At 45.5% G+C, this 24,832-nt stretch overlaps 1 protein-coding gene across 1 annotated transcript in view; it reads right to left on the reverse strand.

Moving 5' to 3' along the window:
* Positions 1-555: 555 nt before the first annotated feature.
* The window catches only part of LOC309536834 (cytochrome P450 2G1-like), a 46,170-nt gene continuing 21,893 nt past the window's right edge, over positions 556-24,832 (reverse strand). The window contains exons 5-9 of the mRNA XM_082231193.1: positions 22,343-22,519; positions 20,378-20,519; positions 9,063-9,250; positions 7,448-7,589; positions 556-2,736 (exon numbers count right to left, since the gene is read on the reverse strand). Coding sequence (XP_082087319.1) covers positions 2,555-2,736; positions 7,448-7,589; positions 9,063-9,250; positions 20,378-20,519; positions 22,343-22,519 — 831 coding nt within the window. The 3' untranslated portion in view covers positions 556-2,554. The remainder of the gene's footprint in view (positions 2,737-7,447; positions 7,590-9,062; positions 9,251-20,377; positions 20,520-22,342; positions 22,520-24,832) is intronic.

Raw genomic sequence — 24,832 nt, forward strand, 5'->3', positions numbered from 1 at the left:
AGAAAACAACCTTTCTCCCTCCTCTATGTGACATCCTTTTATATATTTGAACATGACTATCATATCACCCCTTAACCTCCTCTTCTCCAGGCTAAACATGCCCAGCTCCCTTAGCCGTTCCTCATAAGATATCGTTTCCAGGCCTTTGACCATTTTGGTTGCCCTCCTCTGGACACGTTCCAGTTTGTCAGTGTCCTTCTTGTACTGTGGTGCCCAGAACTGGACACAGTACTCCAGGTGAGGTCTGACCAGAGCAGAATACAGTGGCACTATTACTTCCCTTGATCTAGATGCTATACTCCTATTGATGCAGCCCAGAATTGCATTGGCTTTTTTAGCTGCCGTGTCACACTGTTGGCTCATGTCAAGTTTGTGGTCAACCAAGACTCCTAGATCCTTTTCACATGTACTGCTCTCAAGCCAGGTGTCCCCCATCTTGTATTTGTGCCTCTCATTTCCCCCCCCAAGTGCAATACTTTACATTTCTCCCTGTTAAAATTCATCTTGTTTGTTTTTGCCCAGTTCTCTAATCTGTCAAGGTCGTTTTGAATCAATTAAGAACCACTAAATCTCTTTATAATGGCCCAGTCTTTCTACATGGACAGCACTCGAAAATTCAGCCACTGTTAAAGTAATTTGATCATTCCTGTCCGAGAGCAGGTCCTGAACCGTTGGTAGCATAGAATTGAGCCTGTTGAGTTGTAAGGCCTCTAATAATTGTCTTCTGGCATAAATGCCAAAATCACAAGAAAATAAAATAATGCTCCAAAGTATCAGGTTCCTGTTTAGTACATTTGCAGAGACACTCTGGTTTTGGGAGAGCTACCCTAACCATTCAGGGAGAAGATGGTGTTGATGTGGTCTGAAATATAGTCAGCAAAGCAGGCATCATCAGAAAGACGTGAGCCACAGGGTACCGTCCACCTCTGGGATGTCCTGTAATTTTGGTTTTGTCATCTCTCTCCCCCCCCCCACTGTGGCTTGATGATGGAGTCCGGCATGTTTCCCTGCGCCCCACTGGACTCCCATGGGTAGCTCACTGTCAGCTTCCTTCAGCAGAGTCTCCGCAGCGGTAGAAAACTGTTGCAATGTGTGTGTAATGAATCAGACTGTACGCAGCCTTGTTGCTTATCCCCAACAGTCTTTAATCGTGTAGAAAAACATCATAAATCAGCCAGGCGAAAGAGCGTACATCTTTCGCCTCTCGGTCAAAAACGAAAGAAGAAACACACAGAGAAACCACTCCCGTATGTGAACATAGCCACGCCTCAGAATGTGAGACGTCACTCAGAACTGTTTAACCCTGTAAGTTCTGATTCTCTTCACAGGGTCCCTTCCAGGTGTTCTGGACAACCACACCTCCTCCTCAGCCCCAGCACCACATGGTCTTGCTTGCTGAGGGGTGCCAGGGGGCTTGACGTAGACCTTGAAACTTCCATTTCAAAAGTCCAGAAGTCTCATTTGTGTGGCTTCATTCCATGGATTATAGCACACTGGCCACTACCTCTCAGGTATCACCAGTAATGTTTAGTGTGTTGAGCTACTTCACTAAAACAGAGTGTGCGCAGTGAATGGGGCGTAGAAATAAGAAAGTTGCTCAAGCCTTTGCAGATGACTTGGTACTAACAACAGATGAACCATGATACAAGTAGCAGGTTTTAAATTAAATAGAAAGAAAACTAAAATGTTAGTTAAAAATATGAAACAAAATCTGGTGGATATGTTGCAACAGCAGATTGGTATAAAGCAGTTAAAAAAGTTAAATATTTAGGAATTTGGTTAACATCAAAGACTATAGATTGATTTCAAAATAATTATACAATGATGTGGAACAGAAGTGAAAGATCTGGAAGTATGGAGAAGGATGAAACTATCTCTGTGGGGAAGGATATCTGTTATCAAAATGAACGTGCTACCAAAAATGTTATTTTTGTTTCAATCAATTCCAATAATCAAGGGGGCAGTGATATTTAAGGAATGGCAAAAAATAATTTCAAGATATATCTGGCAGGGGAAGAAACCAAGAATCCAATTCAAATTGTTAACAGATGTTAAAGAGGGGACTTTGCCTTGCCAGACTTGAAATTATATTGTGAAGCGTCTTGCCTCTGTTGGTTGAAGGAATGGATGTTGTTAGAAAATGGATTTAGAAGGTTGTGATAATAGGTTTGGTTGGCAGGCATATCTATGGTATAATAAATAAATACAGTTTCAATTAACCAATTATTCTATCACATTCCTTCCTGCACCCGGTGCAGAAACTAGCTCCCCTTTTAATTAGGCAAAAAATCAAGAGACCACAGGTGAAACCAACGTGGTTTCTGAGTAGCATTATTGACCACTTTCAGATAAAGAAAAACCAAGCCAGACCTTGAAACTTCCATTCCAAAAGTCCAGAAGCCTCATTTGTATGGCTTCATTCCATGGATTATAGCACATTGGCCACTACCTCCCAGGCACCACCCGTAATGTTTAGTGTCGTCCCCCCAAAAAAACCCCCACCCAATTAAATTTGTTGCCCCTTTCCCTGCCCCGCCTCTCAACCAATCGTTCCTCAGCGCGGAACAGTGCAGAGCTGGTAGGCGGGTGGGATGTTTGCAAAACCATTTGCTGTGGCTGTGAGGTCGATGTCCTCGGGGTTGCCGGGGGACTTGAGCGTGAAATGTTGCAGGATGGAAGTCAGGAAGACAAAGAGCTCCATGCGCGCTAGACTTTCCCCGGCACAGATCCGTTTCCCTGCGGAGAGAATCAAGCAGCACTTTATGGCTTTAGTCTGGTGTTTGATGGTACAAATTTAATTTAATTTTTTTTTACAAATTGTTATTTGGTTTTGTGGCGATCACACAGGGCCCCCGGACGTTTGACGGTCTGTTGACCCTGTGCCACCACTGTGATTGCTTTCTTCGCTGCCACCAACCCGTTTCCCTTGGGTACTCACGGAGTCCAGACAGTTGTTAACATTAACAAACAATCAAGTTTTTATTTATAGGCATGGGCAAGCTTATGGTTTCAGTTAATTTTACTTGGCAGTTTCTTAATCTTAGTTCCTTAACTGTCTGTGGTCTCTGCGTGTGGTTTGGGAGCTGCACGGCCAGGGAAAAAACAGTGCTATCCAGGGTTGTAAAGTCTGCAGAGAGAATAATTGGGTGCACTCTTCCCACCTTGGATCAAATTATGCTTCCAGGGGCCATAAGAAAGCTGCAGAGATAGCGCAGGATAGTGCACACCCTGGAAATGATCTCTTTTAGCTTCTGCCTTCTGGAAGAAGGTATAGGGTTATAAAGACCAGGACTAGCCGCCTGAGAAATAGTTTCTACCCAAATGCAATTCTGGTTCTGAACGCAGCAGAAAGGGTCTCTATAGTATAGTGTATTTTAAAATGGGGTTTCAGAGTTTTTAGGGGTTTTTGAATGTTTTATGTAGTTTTTATGTAGTTTTTCAATTTCATTGTTCTGCATGGGACAATGACAATAAAGATATTAGTAGTAGATAGGTAGCCGTGTTGGTCTGCCATAGTCAAAATAAAAAAATTCCTTCCAGTAGCACCTTCTTCAGGTATCTGAAGAAGTGTGCATGCACACGAAAGCTCATACCAAGAACTAACTTAGTTGGTCTTTAAGGTGCTACTGGAAGGAATTTTTTTTATTTTGAATAAAGATATCAGTTACAGATAGGTAGCCGTGTTGGTCTGCCATAGTCAAAATAAAAAAATTCCTTCCAGTAGCACCTTAAAGACCAACTAAGTTAGTTCTTGGTATGAGCTTTCGTGTGCATGCACAAGCTCATACCAAGAACTAACTTAGTTGGTCTTTAAGGTGCTACTGGAAGGAATTTTTTATATTTTGAATAAAGATATCATATATCGCATATGCGTTCCTAACAACTTCAAACTGCTTATTCCAACTATCTATCTGACTCCACCTAACAACCTCTCACTCACTCACCACACAACTCCACCAACCCACAGACTTAACCTCCCTCTTCCTTCTTCAACTCCCAACCCTCAACTGACTTCCGCACAGCTTCACTCTCACTCTAACTCCTCCTATTAGTTTCTCTCTGGCCAGTCACATCACACTCATTTAACCCTTTCCTTATGACCCACCTAGGAGGCAAACGCCACAGATTTTTCAAATTAAAAATTCACAGAGATGATGATGTTGTTGTGGTGGTTTAGTCAATTCAATTCAATTCAAAATCCTTTATTAGGCATAACACACCACACATTAACAAACAAACATCATATACAGACTGTATAGAATACGGGCTCAACGAACATAATTTATCCTAGTCCTATTCTTAACTCCAAGAGATGAATCGATGTACAAAGATAATATAATACAACACAGCAACATCACCTACCATTAAAAACCACTAAGTCTCTTTATCATAGCCCATTCTTTCTTCATGGACAGCACTTAAAAATTCAGCCGCTATTAATGTAATTTGATCATCGCTGTCCGCCAGCAGGTCCTGAACAGTTGCTTGTGTAAAAATCTGTCTATTAAATTTTAGGGCCTCAAATAATTGTTTTCTGGCATAACTGCCGAAATCACAGGAAAAGAATATATGCTCTAGAGTATCGGGTTCCTGTTTTCTGCATTTGCAGAGACGCTCTAATTCTGGGATAGCTAAGTATCTTCCTCTCACTACCATTGAGGGAAACATGTTGAATCTGGCCGACATAAACAGCCTACACGATTCATGTTTCTTCAAATTTGTCATGTATCCCTTTTGGAAATCTCTACACAAAGGGAGATTTAAGTGGATAGGAGAGCAGGTGCTGTGCTTTGCAACCTCAAGCATGGCGAGAACACTTTTTTCTGTGAGAGTCATGGAACTTTGAAGTGTCAGGCATAGCTCTAATGGCTTTAGCCCAAACGTAGCAGAGTTTTCCTGCACAGCGAAGAAGCTAGTTGAGGTGGAAATGACTAGTCAGCTAGACTCAGAATAACTATTTACAGGATTTATTAAAAGGAAAAATAAAACCAGCAGAGTTTCTGCATACAAACCAAAGCAAAATAAATCCTTTCTTCCTCTTGAGGCAAGGGAAGAAGGGCTACCCCTATACTATTCATATAACCAGTTATCAATAATCAATATATTCAATATATATGCTTACACGAATCAAGGATTACAGTATTTTATAAACCCACTTGAATCAAAAAGGGAAGCTGTGCCTTAGCTAAAATGCAAACTGCTTGGAACAGCAAGTTAGGAACCGACCTTTCCCCTAGAAACATCTGTGCACCCCGGACAAGACATGAATCAGAGATTCTGGTACAAATTCCCCATCAGGAACAGGCTAAATTAATCCACAGAACAGGAAGAGCAAAACCACAAAATGTCCAAGCTCCCTGTCCTGTCATAACTAGGGGAAAGGTTAGACTGAGCGTCACTAGGAGCATTGGAAAGCGGAACTTGAACCCTGTGCAGGACCAGTGCTATACCAGTAGCTAGGAGCGTGACAACTGCTTGCTGATTGGCTGATATTTTGCTGACCAAGTTATGAGTCCTAAATGATTGTCTTATGATCTATGATTTGCTGTGATTTGCTCAGGTATAAAGACCCCTGTATTTCTGTCAATCGGGGTCCCAGTTTTTTGGAAGAGATTCCAACTGGGTCCTTATTGCCTGGCAATAAACTTCACCTTCTTATTCTCCATTGCTGCGTCTGGCTGATCCTTATCCTTGCAACACTCTCTCTCTCTCAACCATACACAGCACTTCTACTCCTTCAACACACCTAACACATCTAACAGCAAACTGTGCTAGCAATCCTAGATAACAGAGTTGAGTGCTGGTCGTTAACCAATCAGAGTAAGTAGTTTCTAGGTCAAGCAGACCTGGGCTTTCTGCCAAGAGTAAATTGACACTGCCTTGAGTTAATTGTGTGAAGCCAGAATCTGTAAGTTTCCCATGAGAATCAATTAACAGAAACTGAACAGTCTTTCTGATAATTTCCCATGTATCTTTGGGATTAGAGATTTCAAAGTCAGTTAGAGTGAGCCCTATCGAATCCAGTTTTCTCTTACAAATCAGTGGTAGATTGTAGATTGCACTATCACTCAAAAGATCGTAAAGTAGAGAATTAGGGGATAAGGCTCTATAATGGAGGAAAATCCAATATTTCAAGGTCCTCAACCATGCTCTTACTGATAAAGGCAATATTCCCAGCTCACAACATATTGTTTCATATTTTACAGAGTTTGCAAGTCCTAGTAATGACCTGAGAAGGGATGCGTAAAATTTATCCAACCTCTTGAGGTCCCCTGAAATCCACACTGGTGTGCCGTATAGAAGTTGGGCACAAAGTTTCATGTCAATCACTTGCAATACAGCTAGAATAAATCTGTTTCCCACTGAAGAAAAAAAGTAGGATTTAATATGTTGGGCTGTCACTTTGGCCTTAACTATTGCAGCACATATATGTGTATTCCAATTCATATTGTCTTTAAATGTGATTCCCAGATAATTGAAGTGCTTAACTTCCTGTATTAAATGTCCATTAATTATACAGCCTTTTGGGTTCCCTCTCTTTCTAAATTGCATAATCTTTGTCTTATCATAATTAATTTTGAGATTATTGAGAGAGCAATAGTTTGAGAAACTCTTAAATAATTTTTTAAAACCCAAAACAGAGAGTGAGATAATTACAGCATCATCTGCGTAAAGTAATAAAAAAAGTGGGCTATTGTTTAAATAAGGAGTATGAGTGGTTGCATTTTGAAGAAATAATGATAGGTCCGATAAAAATAGATTAAATAGGGTAGGGGCCAGGATACAGCCTTGCCTAACTCTTCGATTATTCAGAATAGGTCCTGCAAGTCTACCATCTTTTGATACTTTTCTTAACCTGAAGCACCACTTTAGCTAATGGGGCCTCCCGCTGCCGCTGCACCACCAGAGCACGATTTCTGTTCTCATCCTGAAGCAAAGTTCTTAACCTGAAGCACTATTTCTGGGTTGGCGGAGTCTGTAACCTGAAGTGTATGTAATCTGAAGCGTATGTAACCTGAGGTACCACTGTACTTTTTAAAGTATCTTATATTACAATATCTCACTAAATATTCTTTAAATTCGGATGCTATTTCTGATGGACAAATCCCAGACACGCCCGGGAAACTACGGACATATAGCAACCCTACGATAGTGGCCAAAATAGCGGCTAGGGGCAGAGTGAGGGCGTGGCGGCACTGGCAGCTACCCAAAGGTTCCTGGCGCCAACATGCCCCCCGGTCTCTGCGCCAGGCCCTGACACCAGCCGGCTTCTCCTTCTGCAGAGTCTGTAACCTGAAGCGTATGTAACCTGAAGCGTATGTAACCCGAGGTACCACTGTAGATTATGAGAGGGAGATTTGAGGGATGAAATAGCATTTCAGTCAGGCCAAGTACCCCCACCAATTAACCTATGAATGCCTCCCTCCTGCCACCCTCAACCCAGTACCTGTGGAGAAGGGCATGAAGGCATCATTCTTCTTAAAGTGACCCTCTTCGTCCAAGAAGTGGGCTGGGTTGAAGTTCTCAGGTTCACTGAAGCATTCGGGGTCTTTCAGCACAGAGGTCAGCAAGGGAATGACATCCGTGCCCTAGAGGCAGGTGAGAGAAGGAAGGACAGAGGTGGGTTGGGATCTGCCACAGCCTTAACTCAGAAGGCAACTGGAAGCCTCTTAAAGGTAAAGGTAAAGGGACCCCTGACCATTAGGTCCAGTCGTGGCCGACTCTGGGGTTGCGGCGCTCATCTCGCTTTATTGGCCGAGGAAGCCGGTGTACAGCTTCTGGGTCATGTGGCCAGCAGTACTAAGCCGCTTCTGGCAAAACCAGAGGAGCGCACGGAAATGCCGTTTACCTTCCCGCCGGAGCGGTACCTATTTATCTACTTGCACTTTGTGCTTTCGAACTGCTAGGTGGGCAGGAGCAGGGACCGAGCAACGGGAGCTCACCCCTTGTGGGGATTTGAACTGCTGACCTTCTGATCGGCAAGTCCTAGGCTCTCTGGTTTCACCCACAGCGCCACCCATGTCCCATCACTCTTTATACAAAAGCATACAAAAACAGAAAAGAAAAACCTACAGAATCGAGCTGCATGCTTGCAGCTTTCTGTCTCTAACAAAACAAACTACCTTGCTCACTTTCTCAGACGGACTGCTCTCAGCAGCCCCCAGAGAGCATAGATCAAAGGAAAATGCCTGTGTCATGTGGGCAGTGCACCCAGTTAATAAGAACGCTCCTGGAGTTTTAACTCATCATAGAATCATAGAATCATAGAGTTGGAAGAGACCACAAGGGCCATCGAGTCCAACCCCCTGCCAAGCAGGAAACACCATCAGAGCACTCCTGACATATGGTTGTCAAGCCTCTGCTTAAAGACCTCCAAAGGAGGAGACTCCACCACACTCCTTGGCAGCAAATTCCACGGTCAAACAGCTCTTACTGTCAGGAAGTTCTTCCTCATGTTTAGGTGGAATCTTCTTTCTTGTAGTTTGAAGTCTTAACAGTCTTAACTGTCCAGAACCATAACAGTCATGAAGAAGAAGAGGAAGAAGAGGAAGAAGAGGAAGAAGAGGAAGAAGAAGAAGAAGAAGAAGAAGAAGAAGAAGAAGAAGAAGAAGAAGAGTAGTAGTAGTAGTAGTAGTAGTAGTAGTTTGGATTTGATATCCCGCTTTATCACTACCCTAAGGAGTCTCCAAGCGGCTAACAATCTCCTTTCCCTTCCTCCCCCACAACAAACACTCTGTGAGGTGAGTGGGGCTGAGAGACTTCAGAGAAGTGTGACTGGCCCAAGGTCACCCAGCAGCTTCATGTGGAGGAGCGGGGAATCGAACCCAGTTCACCAGATTACGAGTCCACCACTCTTAACCCCTTCACCACACTGGCTCTCTCATGAGTCATCATGCCTAGGTGGAGACCTCGACCAATAGCAGAGTTGTATCCAAGGTCCCATATCTCTAGGCAGAATACCTGCCTCTGCTCAGTCTTCTTGGCCTTTGGCCAACTCCTTAATTGCTTCTGTGGGAAGCTATATCAAATAGCACGTAGTCAAAAATCCCAACATGGCTCACCTTAGGCAGCGTGTAGCCCCTGAGCTGCACTGTCCGGGTCAGGGCGTGGGGCAGGTTGGTGGGGATGACGTCACTAAACCTCTGGATCTCGTGGATCACCGCATCCGTGTATGGCATTTGGGCCCGCTTCTCCACCGCCGGCACGCGGTCCCTCCCGATCACATCGTCGATCTCTCGGATCACTTTTTCTGCAGCAGAGACGGGCAGAGGGTAGCGTTGGGCTCCCGTTTATGCTACGCGTGGAAATGCAGTTTGAAACTGGTTTTAACCCCCAGGCCCCCCCCCCCGCACACTGGAATTTTGGGAGACTGCTCAGAATTAGCCCTATCCACATAGGGAGGGGCGAATCTTTTCAATTTCAGTTTTCCAAATTTCAGTTTTCCACATCAGTTTGCAATAATAAAAAATAAAGTGTCACCAACATTTCCTTGTGAATTTCTCCTAATACCGTATACACATTTGCATGCAGACCTAAAATGCATAAAATGTCCCTAATATAATGCATCTTTTGTTTATTTTCGCTATTTTTAAATTAATATTTATGCAAAATTACATTGTTGCACATTCTATCGTTCTGTATAGTACATTCCAAATTATATGCCATATATATGTGTCTATCTGTGAACTTATATTTCCCTTGTTTCTACCATTGTGACCTCCCTCCAGCCCAACACGGCTTCTTTTGTTTTTCATTAAGAGAGTTTGGATTTGATATCCCGCTTTATCACTACCCGAAGGAGTCTCAAAGCGGCTAATAATCTCCTTTCCCTTCCCTTTTAAATTGTGTTATACATAGTATTTACTTATTCCCCATAAGTCATCTTTTCTTATTTTTTACTTGACTTTACAAACTTCAGTCAATACATATCAATAGTTGTGTTTTGGAACAACGTTTTGTCATATATTCTTCTACGCATTCCCAGTCTTTTCTCAATTTCTGATTTGATTGGAATCTAATAGCTGCTGTCATTTTAGCCAGTTCCATAAATTCACAGCTTGTTTTGCCAGTCCGCTGTTGGAACAATTTCCCCTTTCCAGCTTCTAGCTATTAGTATTCTGGCAATAGCTGTAGCATATAAAGGCACTTTTTTTCTTATCAGAGAGGATGTCTGGTGTAACTATACCTAATAGAAATGATTCTGGTTTTTTCTCAAAAGATGTTTTAAACATCTTTTAATTCCTCATGTATGCTACTCCAGAATTTTTTTATTTTCCCACATACCCACCATACATGGTACACTGTTCCTTCTTTTTGCATCTCCAGCACATATTTTAATTTGTATATCTTGGGAGTCATGTACCACCTGTAATTTTTATTTATTTATTTATTTATTTATTTCCCGCCCATCTGGCTGAGTTTCCCCAGCCACTCTGGCGGCTCCCAATCAAGTGTTAAAAACAGTACAGCGTTACATATTAAAAACTTCCCAGAACAGATGTCTTCTGAATGTCAGGTAATTGTTTATCTCTTTGACATCTGATGGGAGGGCGTTCCACAGGGAGGGCGCCACTACCAAGAAGGCCCGCTGTCTGGTTCCCTGTAGCCTCACTTCTCGCAATGAGGGAACTGCCAGAAGGCCCTCGGCTCTGGACCTCAGTGTCCAGGCAGAACGATGGGGGTGGAGACGCTCCTTCAGGTATACAGGAGCTCAGTACATCACCTTCATCAGGTTTTCTCACTGTGTAGCAAGCAGTAAATCTGATAGCTTGTTTCCACAATTTCCCCCATTGATCCCTCTGAATGGTATAACCAAAGTCTTGGGCCCACCTGATCATCACCTCTTTTACTTCCTCATCTTTTAATTCCCAGTCTAACAATAAATTATAAGTTTTGGATAGTAATTTCTTTGTGTTTTGTTATAGTTCTTTCTGTAATTTAGATTCTTTAGCAATGCCAATTTTCTTATCCAAATTTTTGTTGTCGTTTAATCGTTTAGTCGTGTCCGAGTCTTCGTGACCCCCTGGACCAGAGCGTGCCAGGCACTCCTGTCATACACTGCCTCATGGAATTTCGTCAAATTCGTGTTGGTAGCTTCAAGAACACTATCCAACCATCTCGTCCTCTGTCGTCCCCTTCTCCTTGTGCCCTCCATCTTTCCCAGCATCAGGGTCTTTTCCAGGGAGTCTTCTGTTTTCCTGAGGTGGCCAAAGTCTTGGAGCCTCAGCTTCAGGATCTGTCCTTCCAGTGAGCACTCAGGGCTGATTTCCTTCAGAATGGAGAGGTTGGATCTTCTTGCCCTCCATGGGACTCTCAAGAGTCTCCTCCAGCACCAGAATTCAAAAGCATCCATTCTTTGGCAATCAGCCTTCTTTATGGTCCAGCTCTCACTTCCATACATCACTACTGGGAAAACCAAAGCTTCAACTATACAGACCTTTGTTGGCAAGGTGATGTCTCTGCTTTTTAAGATGCTGTCTAGGTTTGTCATTGCTTTTCTCCCAAGAAGCAGGCAGATGGAGAAAAAGAAATCTCTGCCTTTTAATTTTGTGGCTACTGTCACCATCTGCAGTGATCAGGGAGCCCAAGAATTAAAGATGTTTAATTGGTAGTATTGCAACCAGTCTGTACAGTGTTGTTTGATTTCCTCAAAAGTCTTCAATTTCAATTTTCCATGTTCTTCTTTTATAATTGATAATCTCAGCCTGCGTACCAGATGGAGCTGGTAAACAGCTGCCCTGGACATAGATTTGACCTGTGCTCCATGGACAGCTGTGAGTCCAAAATGACTCCCAGGCTGCGCACCTGGTCCTTCAGGGGCACAGTTACCCCATTCAAGACCAGGGAATCCTCCACCCCTGCCCGCCTCCTGTCCCCCAAAAGCAGTACTTCTGTCTTGTCAGGATTCAACCTCAATCTGTTAGCCGCCATCCAACCTCCAGCTGCCTCCAGTCACTCACACAGGACCTTCACTGCCTTCACTGGTTCTGATTTGAAAGAGAGTTAGAGCTGGGTATCATCCGCATACTGATGAACACCCAGCCCAAATCCCCTGATGATCTCTCCCAGCGGCTTCATGTAGATGTTGAAAAGCACGGGGGAGAGGACAGAACCCTGAGGCACCCCACAAGTGAGAGCCCAGGGGTCTGAACACTCATCCCCCACCACCACTTTCTGAACACGGCCCATGAGGAAGGAGCAGAACCACTGTATGACAGTGCCCCCAGCTCCCAGCCCCTCAAGACGGTCCAGAAGGATGTTATGGTCGATGGTATCAAACACCGCTGAGAGATCCAGCAGAACTAGGAAACAGCTCTCACCTTTGTCCCTAGCCCGCCGGAGATCATCAACCAGTGCGACCAAGGCAGTTTCAGTCCCATGATGAGGCCTGAATCCCGACTGGAAGGGATCCAAATGGTCCGCTTCTTCCAGGCGTGCCTGGAGTTGTTCAGCAACCACTCGCTCAATCACCTTGCCCAAGAATGGAAGATTTGAGACTGCGTGATAGTTGGCCATCATGGCCGCATCTAAAGATGGTTTTTTAAGAAGCGGTTTAATAACCGCCTCTTTCAGCGGGTCTGGGAAGGCTCCCTCACAGAGGGAAGCATTCACCACCCCACGAAGCCAATTGCCCAGTCCTTCCCGGCTAGCTTTTATAAGCCAGGATGGGCAAGGATCAAGGAGACAAGTGGTTGGTTTCACTTGTCCAAGCAGCCTGTCCACATCCTCGGGGGTAACAGATTGGAATTGATCCCACACAACTTGACTAGACAGGACTCTAGCACTCTCCTGCCCTGGCCCTGCTCCCACGGTGGAGTCTACCTCTTCTTGAATCTGAGCGACTTTATCTGCAAAAACCTTTGCAAAGTCATTGCAGGAGATCATGTGGCCCCTACTGGGCCCTGATGGAGCAGGTGGTTCCGCTAAATTGCGAACCACCTGAAAGAGTCTCCTGCTGCTGTTTTCTGCAGATGCAATAGAGGCGGTGAAGAAATTCTTCTTCGCCGTCGCTATCGCCACTTGGTAGGCTCGACATTGAGCTCAAACCCGTGTCCGGCCAGATTCAGAATGGGTTATCCGCCACCGGCGCTCTAGCCGTCTCAACGATTGTTTCATTGCCCTGAGATCCGTGGAAAACCACGGGGCTGTCCGGGCTCCATGCAATCGGAGAGGGCGCTTTGGAGCCAAACAGTCAATAGCCCTGGTTAACTCCACATTCCAGCGGGCCACCAGGGAATCAGCTGAAAGGCCATCAACATGGGATAAAACATCCCCCACCACTCTCTGGAAACCATTTGGATCCATTAAGTGGTGGGGGCGGACCATCTGAATTGGTCCCACCTCCCTGCAGAGGGGAAGGGTCGCGGAAAAGTTCGGTTGCACCAGGAAGTGATCTGACGATGGTACTTCTTTGGTTTCGCTTTTACTTAGTGTCAGATCACCAACATCCACAGAGGTGAACACCAGGTCTAAGGCATGTCCATGACTATGAGTTGGGCCCAGCTTATTCAGGGACAGCCCCATGGAGGCCATGCTTTCCACGAAGTCCCGAGCGGCCCCTTGTAAGGTCGTGTCGGCATGAATGTTAAAATCCCCTAGGACAACCAAACTAGGTGTCTCCAGGAGGACATCCGCCACGACCTGAAGCAGCTCGGGCAGGGAATCCTTGGTGCAGTGGGGAGGTCGGTACACCAAAAGGAATCCTGTACTGCCCCTATTGCCCAACTTCCAGAACATGCACTCAGAGAACTGGGTCTTCCCAATAGGACGCCTGGTGCAAACTAATGACTTCCTAAAAATCACTGCAACCCCCCCTCCCCGCCCACATGACCTGGGTTGCTGTGTGTAAGAGAAACCTGGTGGACAAGCAGCGGCAAGGACAGGCCCATCTGCTTCATCCAACCAAGTCTCTGTCACACATGCCAGGTCAAATCCTCCATCCACAATCAAATCATGGATCACAATGGTTTTATGGATCATTGACCTGGCATTGCACAGCAGCACCTTCAGGTCATGTGGGTATCCCTTGCTGATTCCAGTATCCATCCGGTCAGGACCAGACCTGGAGGCAGGGATAGTCCTCAGACAACGACTAAGCCTGCTTCCTCGGTAATGACATGGCCTGGTCTTAGCGTAACTCCTCCTCCTACCCATGATCAGTTGTCCCAGTGCATCCCCCCCTGTGGAACCTGCCCCAGCCATTTTGTTTGCTGGGGCCCACTCCCCGGCAGCCCTGACCCCTCCCCTTAAAATCAAATTAAAAACCTATACAAAAAACAAACCAACAGAACAATAAAACTATAAAAACAAAAAAACAAAGTTGCAAACACAACATAATTAAATTAAACAAATTCCCACACGCAACTAAACACCCACCCCACCCCACACACCTGAGGCCTCCCTGGAGCCCCATAGGCTGCGGAGGTGAGTATGGGGCCCGCCCCCAGACCCAAGGTGGAAAATGGGCTTCAAGGGGGAGTAGTCCTCCCCAAGACTCATGGGCAGAGCGGCAGCAGCAATGTCCCGGGCTTCCTTGGAGCCTTATATGCTGTGGTGGAGTATGGGGCCCGCCCCCAGGCCCAAGGTGGAAAAAGGGCTTCCAGGGGGAGCAGTCCTCCCCACAAACTCACGGCAAAGCTGCAGCAGCTTTCTCCGTGTCGATAAACATTAGTGCTGCTGGTTTGTCATTTCTAACCTCTAAGTATTCTATTACATTTACAGTGTGTCTTACATTATCTTTTAGCTGACGTTCGGGTAAGAACCCTACTTGATCTTTGTGAATTACCTCCTTTAGAATTTGCTTTAATCTATTTGCTAGTATGTCTGAAAATAACTTATAATCATTATTCAGCAGAGATATTGGTCTGTAGTTCTTAACATTTGAAGGGTCAGCCTCCTGTTTTGGGATTAGTGTTATGTACAGCTCTTTCCAAGTATTCGGGATATTTCCTCCTTGTAAGATATTGTTCATTACCTCACAGAGAACTGGAGTCAGCTGTCCACACAGGGTTTTATAATATTTAGTAAATGGGGCATTACCTAATTTCATTCTTTTAATTGCGTTTTGAATTTCTTGTATTGTTATTGGGTTATTTAGTTGTTCTCTGTTTTCAGCCGATATTTGCTTTCCTTTATGCTCTTCCAAATATTTTCCCACTTTTCTTATATCATCTTTCTCTTTCCTGTACAATTCTTTGTAAAACCCCTAAAATGCTTTCCTTATCTCTTTTGGGTCTTCCGTTTGATCTTCTCCTATCCTTATTATTTTATTTATTATATTCTGGTTTTGTCTTTTCCTTAGTTGCCACGCGAATAATTTCCCTGTTTTGTTGGCTGACTCAAAGTAGTTTTGTCTCATAAATTTTATCTTCCATTCAACTTCTTCGTTACCAGTATGGAGAAATGAGTTTGTAACATTTTAATTGTTTGTTTTATTTGTTCGTCTTTTGGTTTTAATGTTAATTTTCTCTCGTTTTCTGCAAGATGGGTTAGAATTCCTTCTTGCTTCTTCTCTCTCATCTTTTTCTTATAACTATTTTGCTGTATCAGGAAGCCTCGCATAACTTCTTTACTCGCATCCCATACTATATGTACTGGTCCCGGGGTGTGTGTGTTACCATGCAGGGTGGTCCGTGTCCAGTCCGAGGCTGAAGCGGGGTCCAAGGCAAGGAGTCGGGCGTGGTCAGGAACTCTGGCAGAAAGCAGGACAGGGTGCTGGCAGGAACAGGCTACCAACGATGTTGCTCCTGCAACCTGGGACTGGGCTGACTGGCCTTTATCTCCTCTGAGGCATAGGGTGGCCCCGGTCCACAGGTGACTTGCCTCTCCTGGCCTTAAGGTGAGCACTCCTCCTGAGAGAACTTAGTTCCCTCCACCTCTCTGCCCTGAGCCTCTGCAGCACAGGAGAGGCTGGAGGGTTACCGGACCCAGAGGCGACCTCACCTTCCCCTGACAGGGCTGGGAGAGGAGCACCTGCAGGCAATGGGTCCTCCATCACCTCTGGAGCCAGAGTGGATTCAGCTGGTGTCTGCTCCTGAGGATCCAGCACAGGTGAGGACCCTTCAGGCTCAAGCCCCTGCCCTGGCTCAGCCGGCCCTGGAGGCGGGGACTCCTGTGCAGGCTGGGATTCCTCTGGTTCAGCCTCTGAATCAGATTCCCAGGCCATCACACTATATCTAATCTTATTTCCTTATGTAGATTCCATTTAAAGTGTTCTTTTAAGACCTCATTTGCTTTTTCCACTACTTAGTGGTTCTCGAACAGATTTTTGTTCACCCTCCACCTAAAAGAGTTTTGTTCTTTACTCCTTACTTCTTTACTCCTTTGTTCTTTACTCCACCAAGGAATTGGTGGAAGAACTGGCATGATATCTCCTGGCATTGCACCATATAGTGCACAGAGCTCAACTTGGCCTTCACTATGCCAGGCCCATGCCATTTGACTGCCAGTTTGTGGGGCCGGGTGGGTTTCAACACTAAAACCCAATCTCCCACTTCAAAACTTTTTGTCACCCCCTTCAAATCATAAAAAACATTTCTGTTCCAACTGAGCGCCCTCCAAATTCTCATTGGCAAGTTGCCAGATGTCAGACAATGTCTGCCTCGAGTTAGCAAAATACTTAGACACCGAAGGCAACTTAATCTCCTCCTCTGACCCTCCCACTCCCTCTGGAGCACGGACAGAGGGGTATTCAAGAGTCAACCAAAAATCAGCTGGTTGGGCGCAATACTTTGGGCAGAAGTATTGGGCAAGCTGGTAGCCCAAACATATCTAGAAATTGCACAAAACAAACGAAATACCTTGAAAATCCCTGAAACGAGAAGTAATCGACTAGGAATATTATATTGTGGAAATAAACTAAGCTTTTTGATTTTTATTATTTAGTTTACTTCCACAAAAATATCTAGAGGGAAAGGGTGTTATGTGGTCTCAGCAGCTGCTCTCAGTCACCAGTCTAGAGCGCATTGCAGTAGTCCAAGCGGGAGATAACTAGAGCATGCACCACTCTGGAGAGACACTCTGCAGGCAGGTAGGTAGGGTCTCAGCCTGCGTTCCAGATGGAGCTTTCTGTAAGCCCATTTCCTTGGTGCTGATACATAATACTAGTGTGATGGTGGACCTTTGCCAACTGCAAAACTTTCTGAGTTAGCTCAGCCATGACATTGGTTCCCAGATCACTCACTAGAACCTTAGGTATCCCCAAAGAAGGCCAAAACCAAAGCCTTCACAAGATTTTGGGCAGAAGTATTGGGCAAGCTGGTAGCCCAAACATATGTAGAAATTGCACAAAACAAACGAAATACCTTGGAAATCCCTGAAACGAGAAGTAATCGACTAGAAATATTATATTGTGGAAATAAACTATGCTTTCTGATTTGTATTATTTAGTTTACTTCCACAAAAAAATCTAGAGGGAAAAGGTGTTATGTGGTCTCAGCAGCTGCTCTCAGTCACCAGCAGCACCTTCAGGTCATGTGGGTATTCCTTGCTGATTTTAGTATCCGTCTGGTCAGGACCAGACCCGGAGGCAGGGATAGTCCTCAGACAACGACTTAACCTGCCTCCTCTGTAATGACATGGTCTGGTCTTAGCGTAACTCCTCCTCCCGCCCGTGATCACTGAGATCGGTTGTCCCAGTGCAAACCCTCCTATGGAACATGCCCCAGCCATTTTGTTGACTGGGACCCACTCCCCGGCAGCCCTGACCCCTCCCCTTAAGAACAAAATAAAACCTTAAAAAAAACAAAAAAAGAATACAAACCAAAAACTGTAAAAATTACAAATACATTAAAATCAAACAAATTCCCAAGCCCAACCAAACATCCATCCCACCCCCACCCCCCACATACAAAAAATTCAAAAGGAAAAAAGAAAATTTTAAAACATTTTTAAAAGAACTCTGCGCCCCTCCGAGTCCTCCTGGGCAGCAGCAGCAGCAGCAACCGTCCTTATGAGGCCTGTCAGGCCCCGCCCTGGGCCAGGTGGTGAGTGACAGGAGTGGGACCCTCAGGCACTCACACAGGGGAATCCTCCTGGGCAGCAACAGCAGTCCTTGTGAGGCCTGTCAGGCCCCGCCCTGGGCCAGGTGGTGAGTGGCAGGAGCGGGGCCCTCAGTGTGGGCAAGGATCAAGGAGACAGGTGGTGGTTTCACTCATCTAAGCAGCCTGTCCATATTCTCAGAGGTAACAGATTGGAATTGATCCCACACAACTTGACTAGACTCTAGCACTTCTCAACTCTAACATGATTGGGTTGTGATCTGATACTGATTTAGGTTGTATTTCTACCTTTCTAATTTTCAAGGTTAAATTGTTTGTAACCCAGATCCCATCAATTCTTCCTGCCGATTGTTGTGCCTCTGAGTGATGCATGAATTGTTTTTCATTTGGGTATTTATGTCTCCATGCGCCTTTTAAATTTAAATCTTCTGCCATTTGGAAGAAGGATTGTGGAAGTCTCCCTTCTTTTGATTCCCCCCCTCTTTCTGTTCTATCTAATTCCAGTGAGATGACCCCATTAAGATAACCCATTAGAATAATCTCTTCATTGATATGTTCTAACAATTTTTCCTCAACTGATTTAAAATACTGTGTTTTATTTCCATTTGGTGCACAAATTCCTACAGCTATTATATTTTCTATCCCTCTTGTTAATTGCACACCCAGTAATCTGCCTTCTTCATCTTTAAAAATGAATTTTGACGCTATTTTTGGGTTTACATATATAACAATTACCCCCTTTTTTGGATACCAGAGGTGATAAATTCGGTTTCTAATTTCTTGTTATTCAATACTCTTCTGTGTCTTCTAGCCACATGCGTTTCCTGCAGGCAAATTATGTCCTATTTTTTTCTTTAAAATGTGTTCTATTTTATTTCTCTTTGTTTTATTTTTAAAGCCATTAACATTCAAAGAAACATGCATTCTTATGCATGTTACTTGACTGGGATGCCGCCTCGCAAAATTCAGATAAGTGTGAATTTTGAAGATTGGCTGTGTTTCAGTTTGCGTACGGTTTCAAAAAGTGTCTTTAAATGTGAACTGAATTGAATCCCCCCCCTTCCCTACTGCCAATGGATTATAGCCCCCAAGGTGCTTCCCTTGGAAGTCTTGATCGCTACACATATCTGGATCTTGCTTAAATACACAATGTTCAGAAAAAATAGCCAATTTTTCCTAAGGAGATCTTCTTGGTGTCTTGCTTATATGGTGTCTCTGGGAATGTGCCAGAAGGAGGATATTAAAACTGAGTCCCATGGGTAATATTAATTTACAAGGCCCTTAAGAAATTTGGATCCAGGATACCTTAAGGATTGTCTGATTCCCTGCCTGATCACTGAGGGCTTCAGTGGTCTGTCGCGTATTCCACGCGGCGTTTTCAGCGAAACACTAAGAGTTCCAGGTTTTTCAGTGCAGTCCTTTTTAATGTGAGCTATATACAGGCATTTACAAAAGAAACAGTCCATACAGAGTACTTACAAATGAATACTCTCCACCACAGCACCACCACACTACAGCACAACCACCACACCCCTGTTAAACAGGCTTTCCTTTTTAAAACAGGTGATAGCCAATTACACTAATCACACTCCTGCTGAGTCACTCTGACCCAGCAGAGTATTGCATCATCCTGTTGAAGCCTGCAGACATATCCAGTATCCTGCGAATCCCAACACTCCTCCTTAAGTCAAAGGCTTGAGACCCAATAATTCTCTTAAGTCTCGAAATTTAGGAGCATCCAAACATTTTGTATACAAATCTGCCACATTACATTTTGTGTTACAGTGCTGTACCTTTAATGCATTTCTTTCCAAAGCATTTTTCACATTTCTGTATCTTATAGCAATATGTTTACTCTTGCTTTTAAAGTTCTGTTGGTTGGCAAGCTGTTGTGCAGCCATGTTGTCACTTAGCACAGTGATTGGCATTTCAGAAGGTATTCCAAGCTCTTTTGTTAGGCAAGCAAACCACTCTATTTGTGATACACATTCACTTATGGCTGAGTACTCTGCTTCACAAGTACTTGTGGCAACAAATGTTTGTTTCTGGGATTTCCACTGAACCAGGGCATTTCCAATATATATGGCATAGCCAGTGGTAGACTTTCCATTTTCTCTGTCTCCCCAGCTGGCATCTCCTTCCTGGCTGAGATCAAACAGGCAACTCTTGAGGGCTGGCAGACTCACCTCTGTCCAGGTTTTGTGCCCTCTGCCAACTCCCTATTTTCTCTCCCTCTGGATGGAGAAGCCTCAAATTAAGACTGCATCACCCATTGCTGGCCCAAAAAAGATGGCCAACCCCACTCCCTAAGAGAATGCATCCCTTTTTAAACTTAACCTGTAAATGCCCTCCCTTGGCTCGCATCTGTCCCCTATTACCTTGCACCTCTGGATATTTCATCAGAATCAGGAATCCGAAACGGAGTGTGGAGCTCACGGTCTCAGTCCCAGCAACGAACAGGTTGAGAACGGTCATGATCATCGTTTTGAGATGAAACTCGCTCAGAGGGTTTTTGCTCTCCTTCAAAAACAAGAACAATAATTTTTATTTATTTACACCCCGCCCATCTGGCTGGGTTTCCCTAGCTACTCTGGGTGGCTCCCAACAGAATATTGAAAACTTCCCTAAACTTCCCGGAGGCAGGGATAGTTTTCTCCTCCTGCCCGTGATCACTGAGATCGGGTGTCCCAGTGTATCCCCCCTGTGGAACCTGCCCCAGCCATTCTGTTTCCTGGGGTCCACTCCCAGGCAACCCTGACCATCTCCCCTTAAGAAGAGAACACAAACTATACAATAAACTAATAATACAGTAGAAACTAATAATAATTTTAGTATAATTGTAATTATTATTATTATTAAACTAATCCCCAGCCCCAACTAAAGGTTTATCCCACCACCAACAGAGCAAAAACAAAACAAAACCCCCCAAATTTAAAACATTTAAAAGCATTTTTGACATTTGCCCCAACCCCAAAGTTTGTTCCAGTGAGTCTGGGCTCATCAGTCCTCACAGGAGGGCAGTGTCCCTCTGGCCTCCCAGGAATCTGAAGCAGAGATGGGTCAGTCTGGTTCCCGCCTCATAGGTCAGGTGGAAAACTGCCTACCGTGCTCTTCAAATTGGTTATCTCCACAAAATGGCCGATCTCTTACTCCGCCTTTAAATCCCGTCTTAAAAAGGCAACACCCTTAAGGTGTTCACATGCTTCTCTCAAACACAGCAGGCCTGCAAGGTAGCCCCCCGTCATTATTCTATTTATTTAGGGAGCAATCCTATGCTCCCTGGGGAGCATGGCTGAGAGGCCACAGGAGCCTGTGAGATGGATCACCTGGCATCTCCCCCCCCAACTCACAGGACTAGATCTATACCAGCCATGATTCTTAAGTGTACTAGAGTATCTTTCACTGAAGCCAAACGGAGGGCAAAGTCAAAGGCGGGGGGGGGGGAAGAGAAATTAGCTGCCCACATTCCACGCTGGCCACAACGAGCCAGCATGGCAGTTGCTTTGCCACAGATTCTCTTTGGCAGTCTCTCTCCATCCCTCCCCATGTAGGAGCACACTTTTATTTATAAGTTTATATTCCACTCTTCAGTCTATGTGCCCCTAGAGCAGATAGAATAACCAACCACTTAATATAATACTTCATAAGAAAGAGTGGAGTAGCCAGAAAGGGCCAGCTTTTAAAACAGAGCTGAAAAGATCTAATAAGGCTGGTCCAATATTTTTTTTTTATTATTATTATTATTATTATTATTATTATTATTATTATTATTTATTAATTTATTGAATTCATATATTGACCTATACCCAGAGGTCTCGGGGCAGTTCACAGAAAAGATCAAAATACATAAAAGCAAAATAAAAGCAATAACCCCGCCCAAAAGAGCCACGTTTTAAAAGGGTATGGGATGCCCATCAGGTCAACCAAAGGTCTGGTTAAAAAGGAACGTTTTTGCCTGGTGCCTAACAGTGTACAGTGAAGGCACCAGGCAAACTTCCCTGGGGAGAGCATTCCACAGACCGGGAGCCACTGCAGAGAAGGTGCCATTCTCTTGCCACCCTCTGGACCTCTCGAGGAGGCGGCACACGAAGAAGGGCCTCAGAAGATGATCTCTGAATCCAGGTAGACAATAAAGAAGTCTTGCCCTGGTGCCTGAAGGATATCAGTCCAGCTAGTCTGCCTGTAGACCACCCTCCCTCCCCTCCCTCTGTGGTCTCCATTTGCCTCATTTCACCTCTGAAGATCCCCAAGGGAGTCATCTTCATTGGGCTGGTTGAGGATGGAGAAGGTCGTTACTATGGGCAACTAGCCTTTCATAACCCACGGTTATAAACGGAGGATACCTTTTTCATTTGAATGAGGAAGCAGTCGATAAAATCCCGGGGGTTGTCGGGGTCCAGCGATGCTTCGTTCACCTTGACCCTCTCGGCCACAAAGTCATAGATGTCATCCAAGTTCCGGAACATCTTCTTGTGGGGCCCTGGCAGGAACCTCATGATCCATGGAAACATCTCGTACAGCTGCACGAAGAGCAATGATCTGTCACGTTTTGAGCATTCGTCCTTCAAGCACCTTGATGTTGCTTCTGACACCCACAGCCTTCCCTCAATGATGGCTCATTATGAAATAGAGATTGAGTTAGGGTTACGGCAGTCCTCCCTTACCTGGTGCCCTCCATGATGGTGGAGTCCAGGAGAGACGGGCGAGTTGGTGGCGAGGCCTCCACCATTATGTGTGATGGGCTGGGATTCGGACTCGGAGGCTGAACCTGAGGGATCCCAGCCTGCACAGGAGTCCCCGCCTCCATAACCAGCTGAGCCGGGGCTGGGGCTTGAACCTGAAGGGTCCTCACCTGTGCTGGATCCTCAGGTGCAGGCACCAGCTGAGTCTGCTCTGGCCCCTGAGGTGATGGAGGACCCATTGCCTACAGGTGCTCCACTCTCAGCCCCGTCAGGGAAAGAGGAGGTTGCCTCTGGGTCCGGAAACCCTCCAGCCTCTCCTGTGCTGCAGAGGCTCAGGGCAGAGAGGCGGAGGGAACTAAGTTCTCACAGGGGGGAGTGCTCGCCTCCAGGCCAGGAGAGGTGAGTCACCTGTGGACCAGGGCCACCCTATGCCTTGGGCCAGATAAAAGCCAGCCAGCCCCAGTCCCAGGTTGCGGGAGCAACATTGTTGGTAGCCTGTTCCTGCCTGCACCCTGTTCTGCTCTTCTGCCAGAGTTCCTGACTCCTCCCTGCCTTGGACCCAGCTACAGCTTTGACGGACCGCCTCCACACCGCACCATCGACCTCGGACCGGACTCGGACCTCGCCTCTCGGTTAGCCCCCGGGATCAGCACATTATGTATCTGTACAGCCCAGAGCTTACCGCCACCTGGCCCCGACTTGTCCAGGTAAGCAGCAGTTGACCCCACTGTTTGGAGGCTATTGCTGCAGCTCTGCCCCACTGGAATTGAATTTTGAGAGAACCTGGAGTTCAAAATATCTGGAAAACACCAGGTGGGGGAAGGCTGCACGAGTCTCTTGTGTTCTCCATCTTCTTGATACCCTTTCTGATTTTCAAAAACTTCCCCACCAAAGAGATTTCCATCACCTTCAGTCACTCGCTACCATCTTTGGTGTCACCTGTTTTCTTTTAGTGCTGCCTGCTCCTAGATGTCGCTCCCAGGAGGCCAATTACAGTGGTCTCATTTTCCCTCTCCTGCCAACCTAGCAGAAGTAGATAAATAGGTACTGCTCCGGTGGGAAGGTAAACGGCGTTTCTGTGCGCTGCTCTGGTTCGCCAGAAGCGGCTTAGTCATGCTGGCCACGTGACCCGGAAGCTGTACGCCGGCTTCCTCGGCCAATAAAGCGAGATGAGCGCCACAACCCCAGAGTTGGTCATGACTGGACCTAATGGTCAGGGGTCCCTTTACCTTTACATTTTCCCTCCTCCTAAAAATCTTATGCTTTCCCCCAAGTAGTCTTATCTGTTTTAGCAACTCTTCTTCAGTGGGTCTTAAATCTGGGGTCTCCCCTCTGGAAAAGGTGGGATGGTCTCAAGAAGAGCCATCCAGAACTCTCCCAGGGTGTTTCTGGGCTGATTATGAATGAATGAAATCTTTATTGCGAAAAGCTATAAGCCGTCACAATGCGTAGGTTACAGATAATTAATTTAAAACTGATCAGCAACAACAGCAAAGCAAACATCCAAAAATGCAAAAATCACACCTGCATATGTTAAGCACTCCACTTTTCCCACACTTATGATACTTATCTTGGTGCCCAGCTCTCAACTTACTTGCGGCCAGGGCAAATTTTGCAACCTGTGCAGTAATAAATACGCTATTGATAGCCAGCAAAATAGAGATTTGCTCAAGGGGAGTTCGGTTGGAGAGAGAGCAAAGGGCATCGTAACAAATAGTGTTGAATGTCCTTCACCTCTCCCGACTCAGAGTCTTTGGTACACGGGGGTGTTATTAAATCTTCCTGTTAGATATGCGGAAGGGACGCAGGTGGCGCTGTGGGTTAAACCACAGAGCCTAGGACTTGCCGATCAGAAGGTCGGCGGTTCAAATCCTTGCGACGGAGTGAGCTCCCGTTTCTCGGTCCCTGCCCCTGCCAACCTAGCAGTTCGAAAGCACGTCAAAGTGCAAGTAGATAAATCGGTACCACTCCGGCGGGAAGGTAAACGGCGTTTCTGTGCGCTGCTCTGGTTCGGCAGAAGCGGCTTCGTCACGCTGGCCACATGACCCGGAAGCTGTCTGCAGACAAACGCCGAATCCCTCAGCCTATAGAGCGCGCAACCCCAGAGTCGGTCACGACTGGACCTAATGGTCAGGGGTCCCTTTACCTTTA

This window comes from Podarcis vaucheri (genome assembly GCF_965113315.1).
Source record: "Podarcis vaucheri genome assembly, chromosome: 7".
NCBI classification, from domain to species: Eukaryota; Metazoa; Chordata; class Lepidosauria; order Squamata; family Lacertidae; genus Podarcis; species Podarcis vaucheri.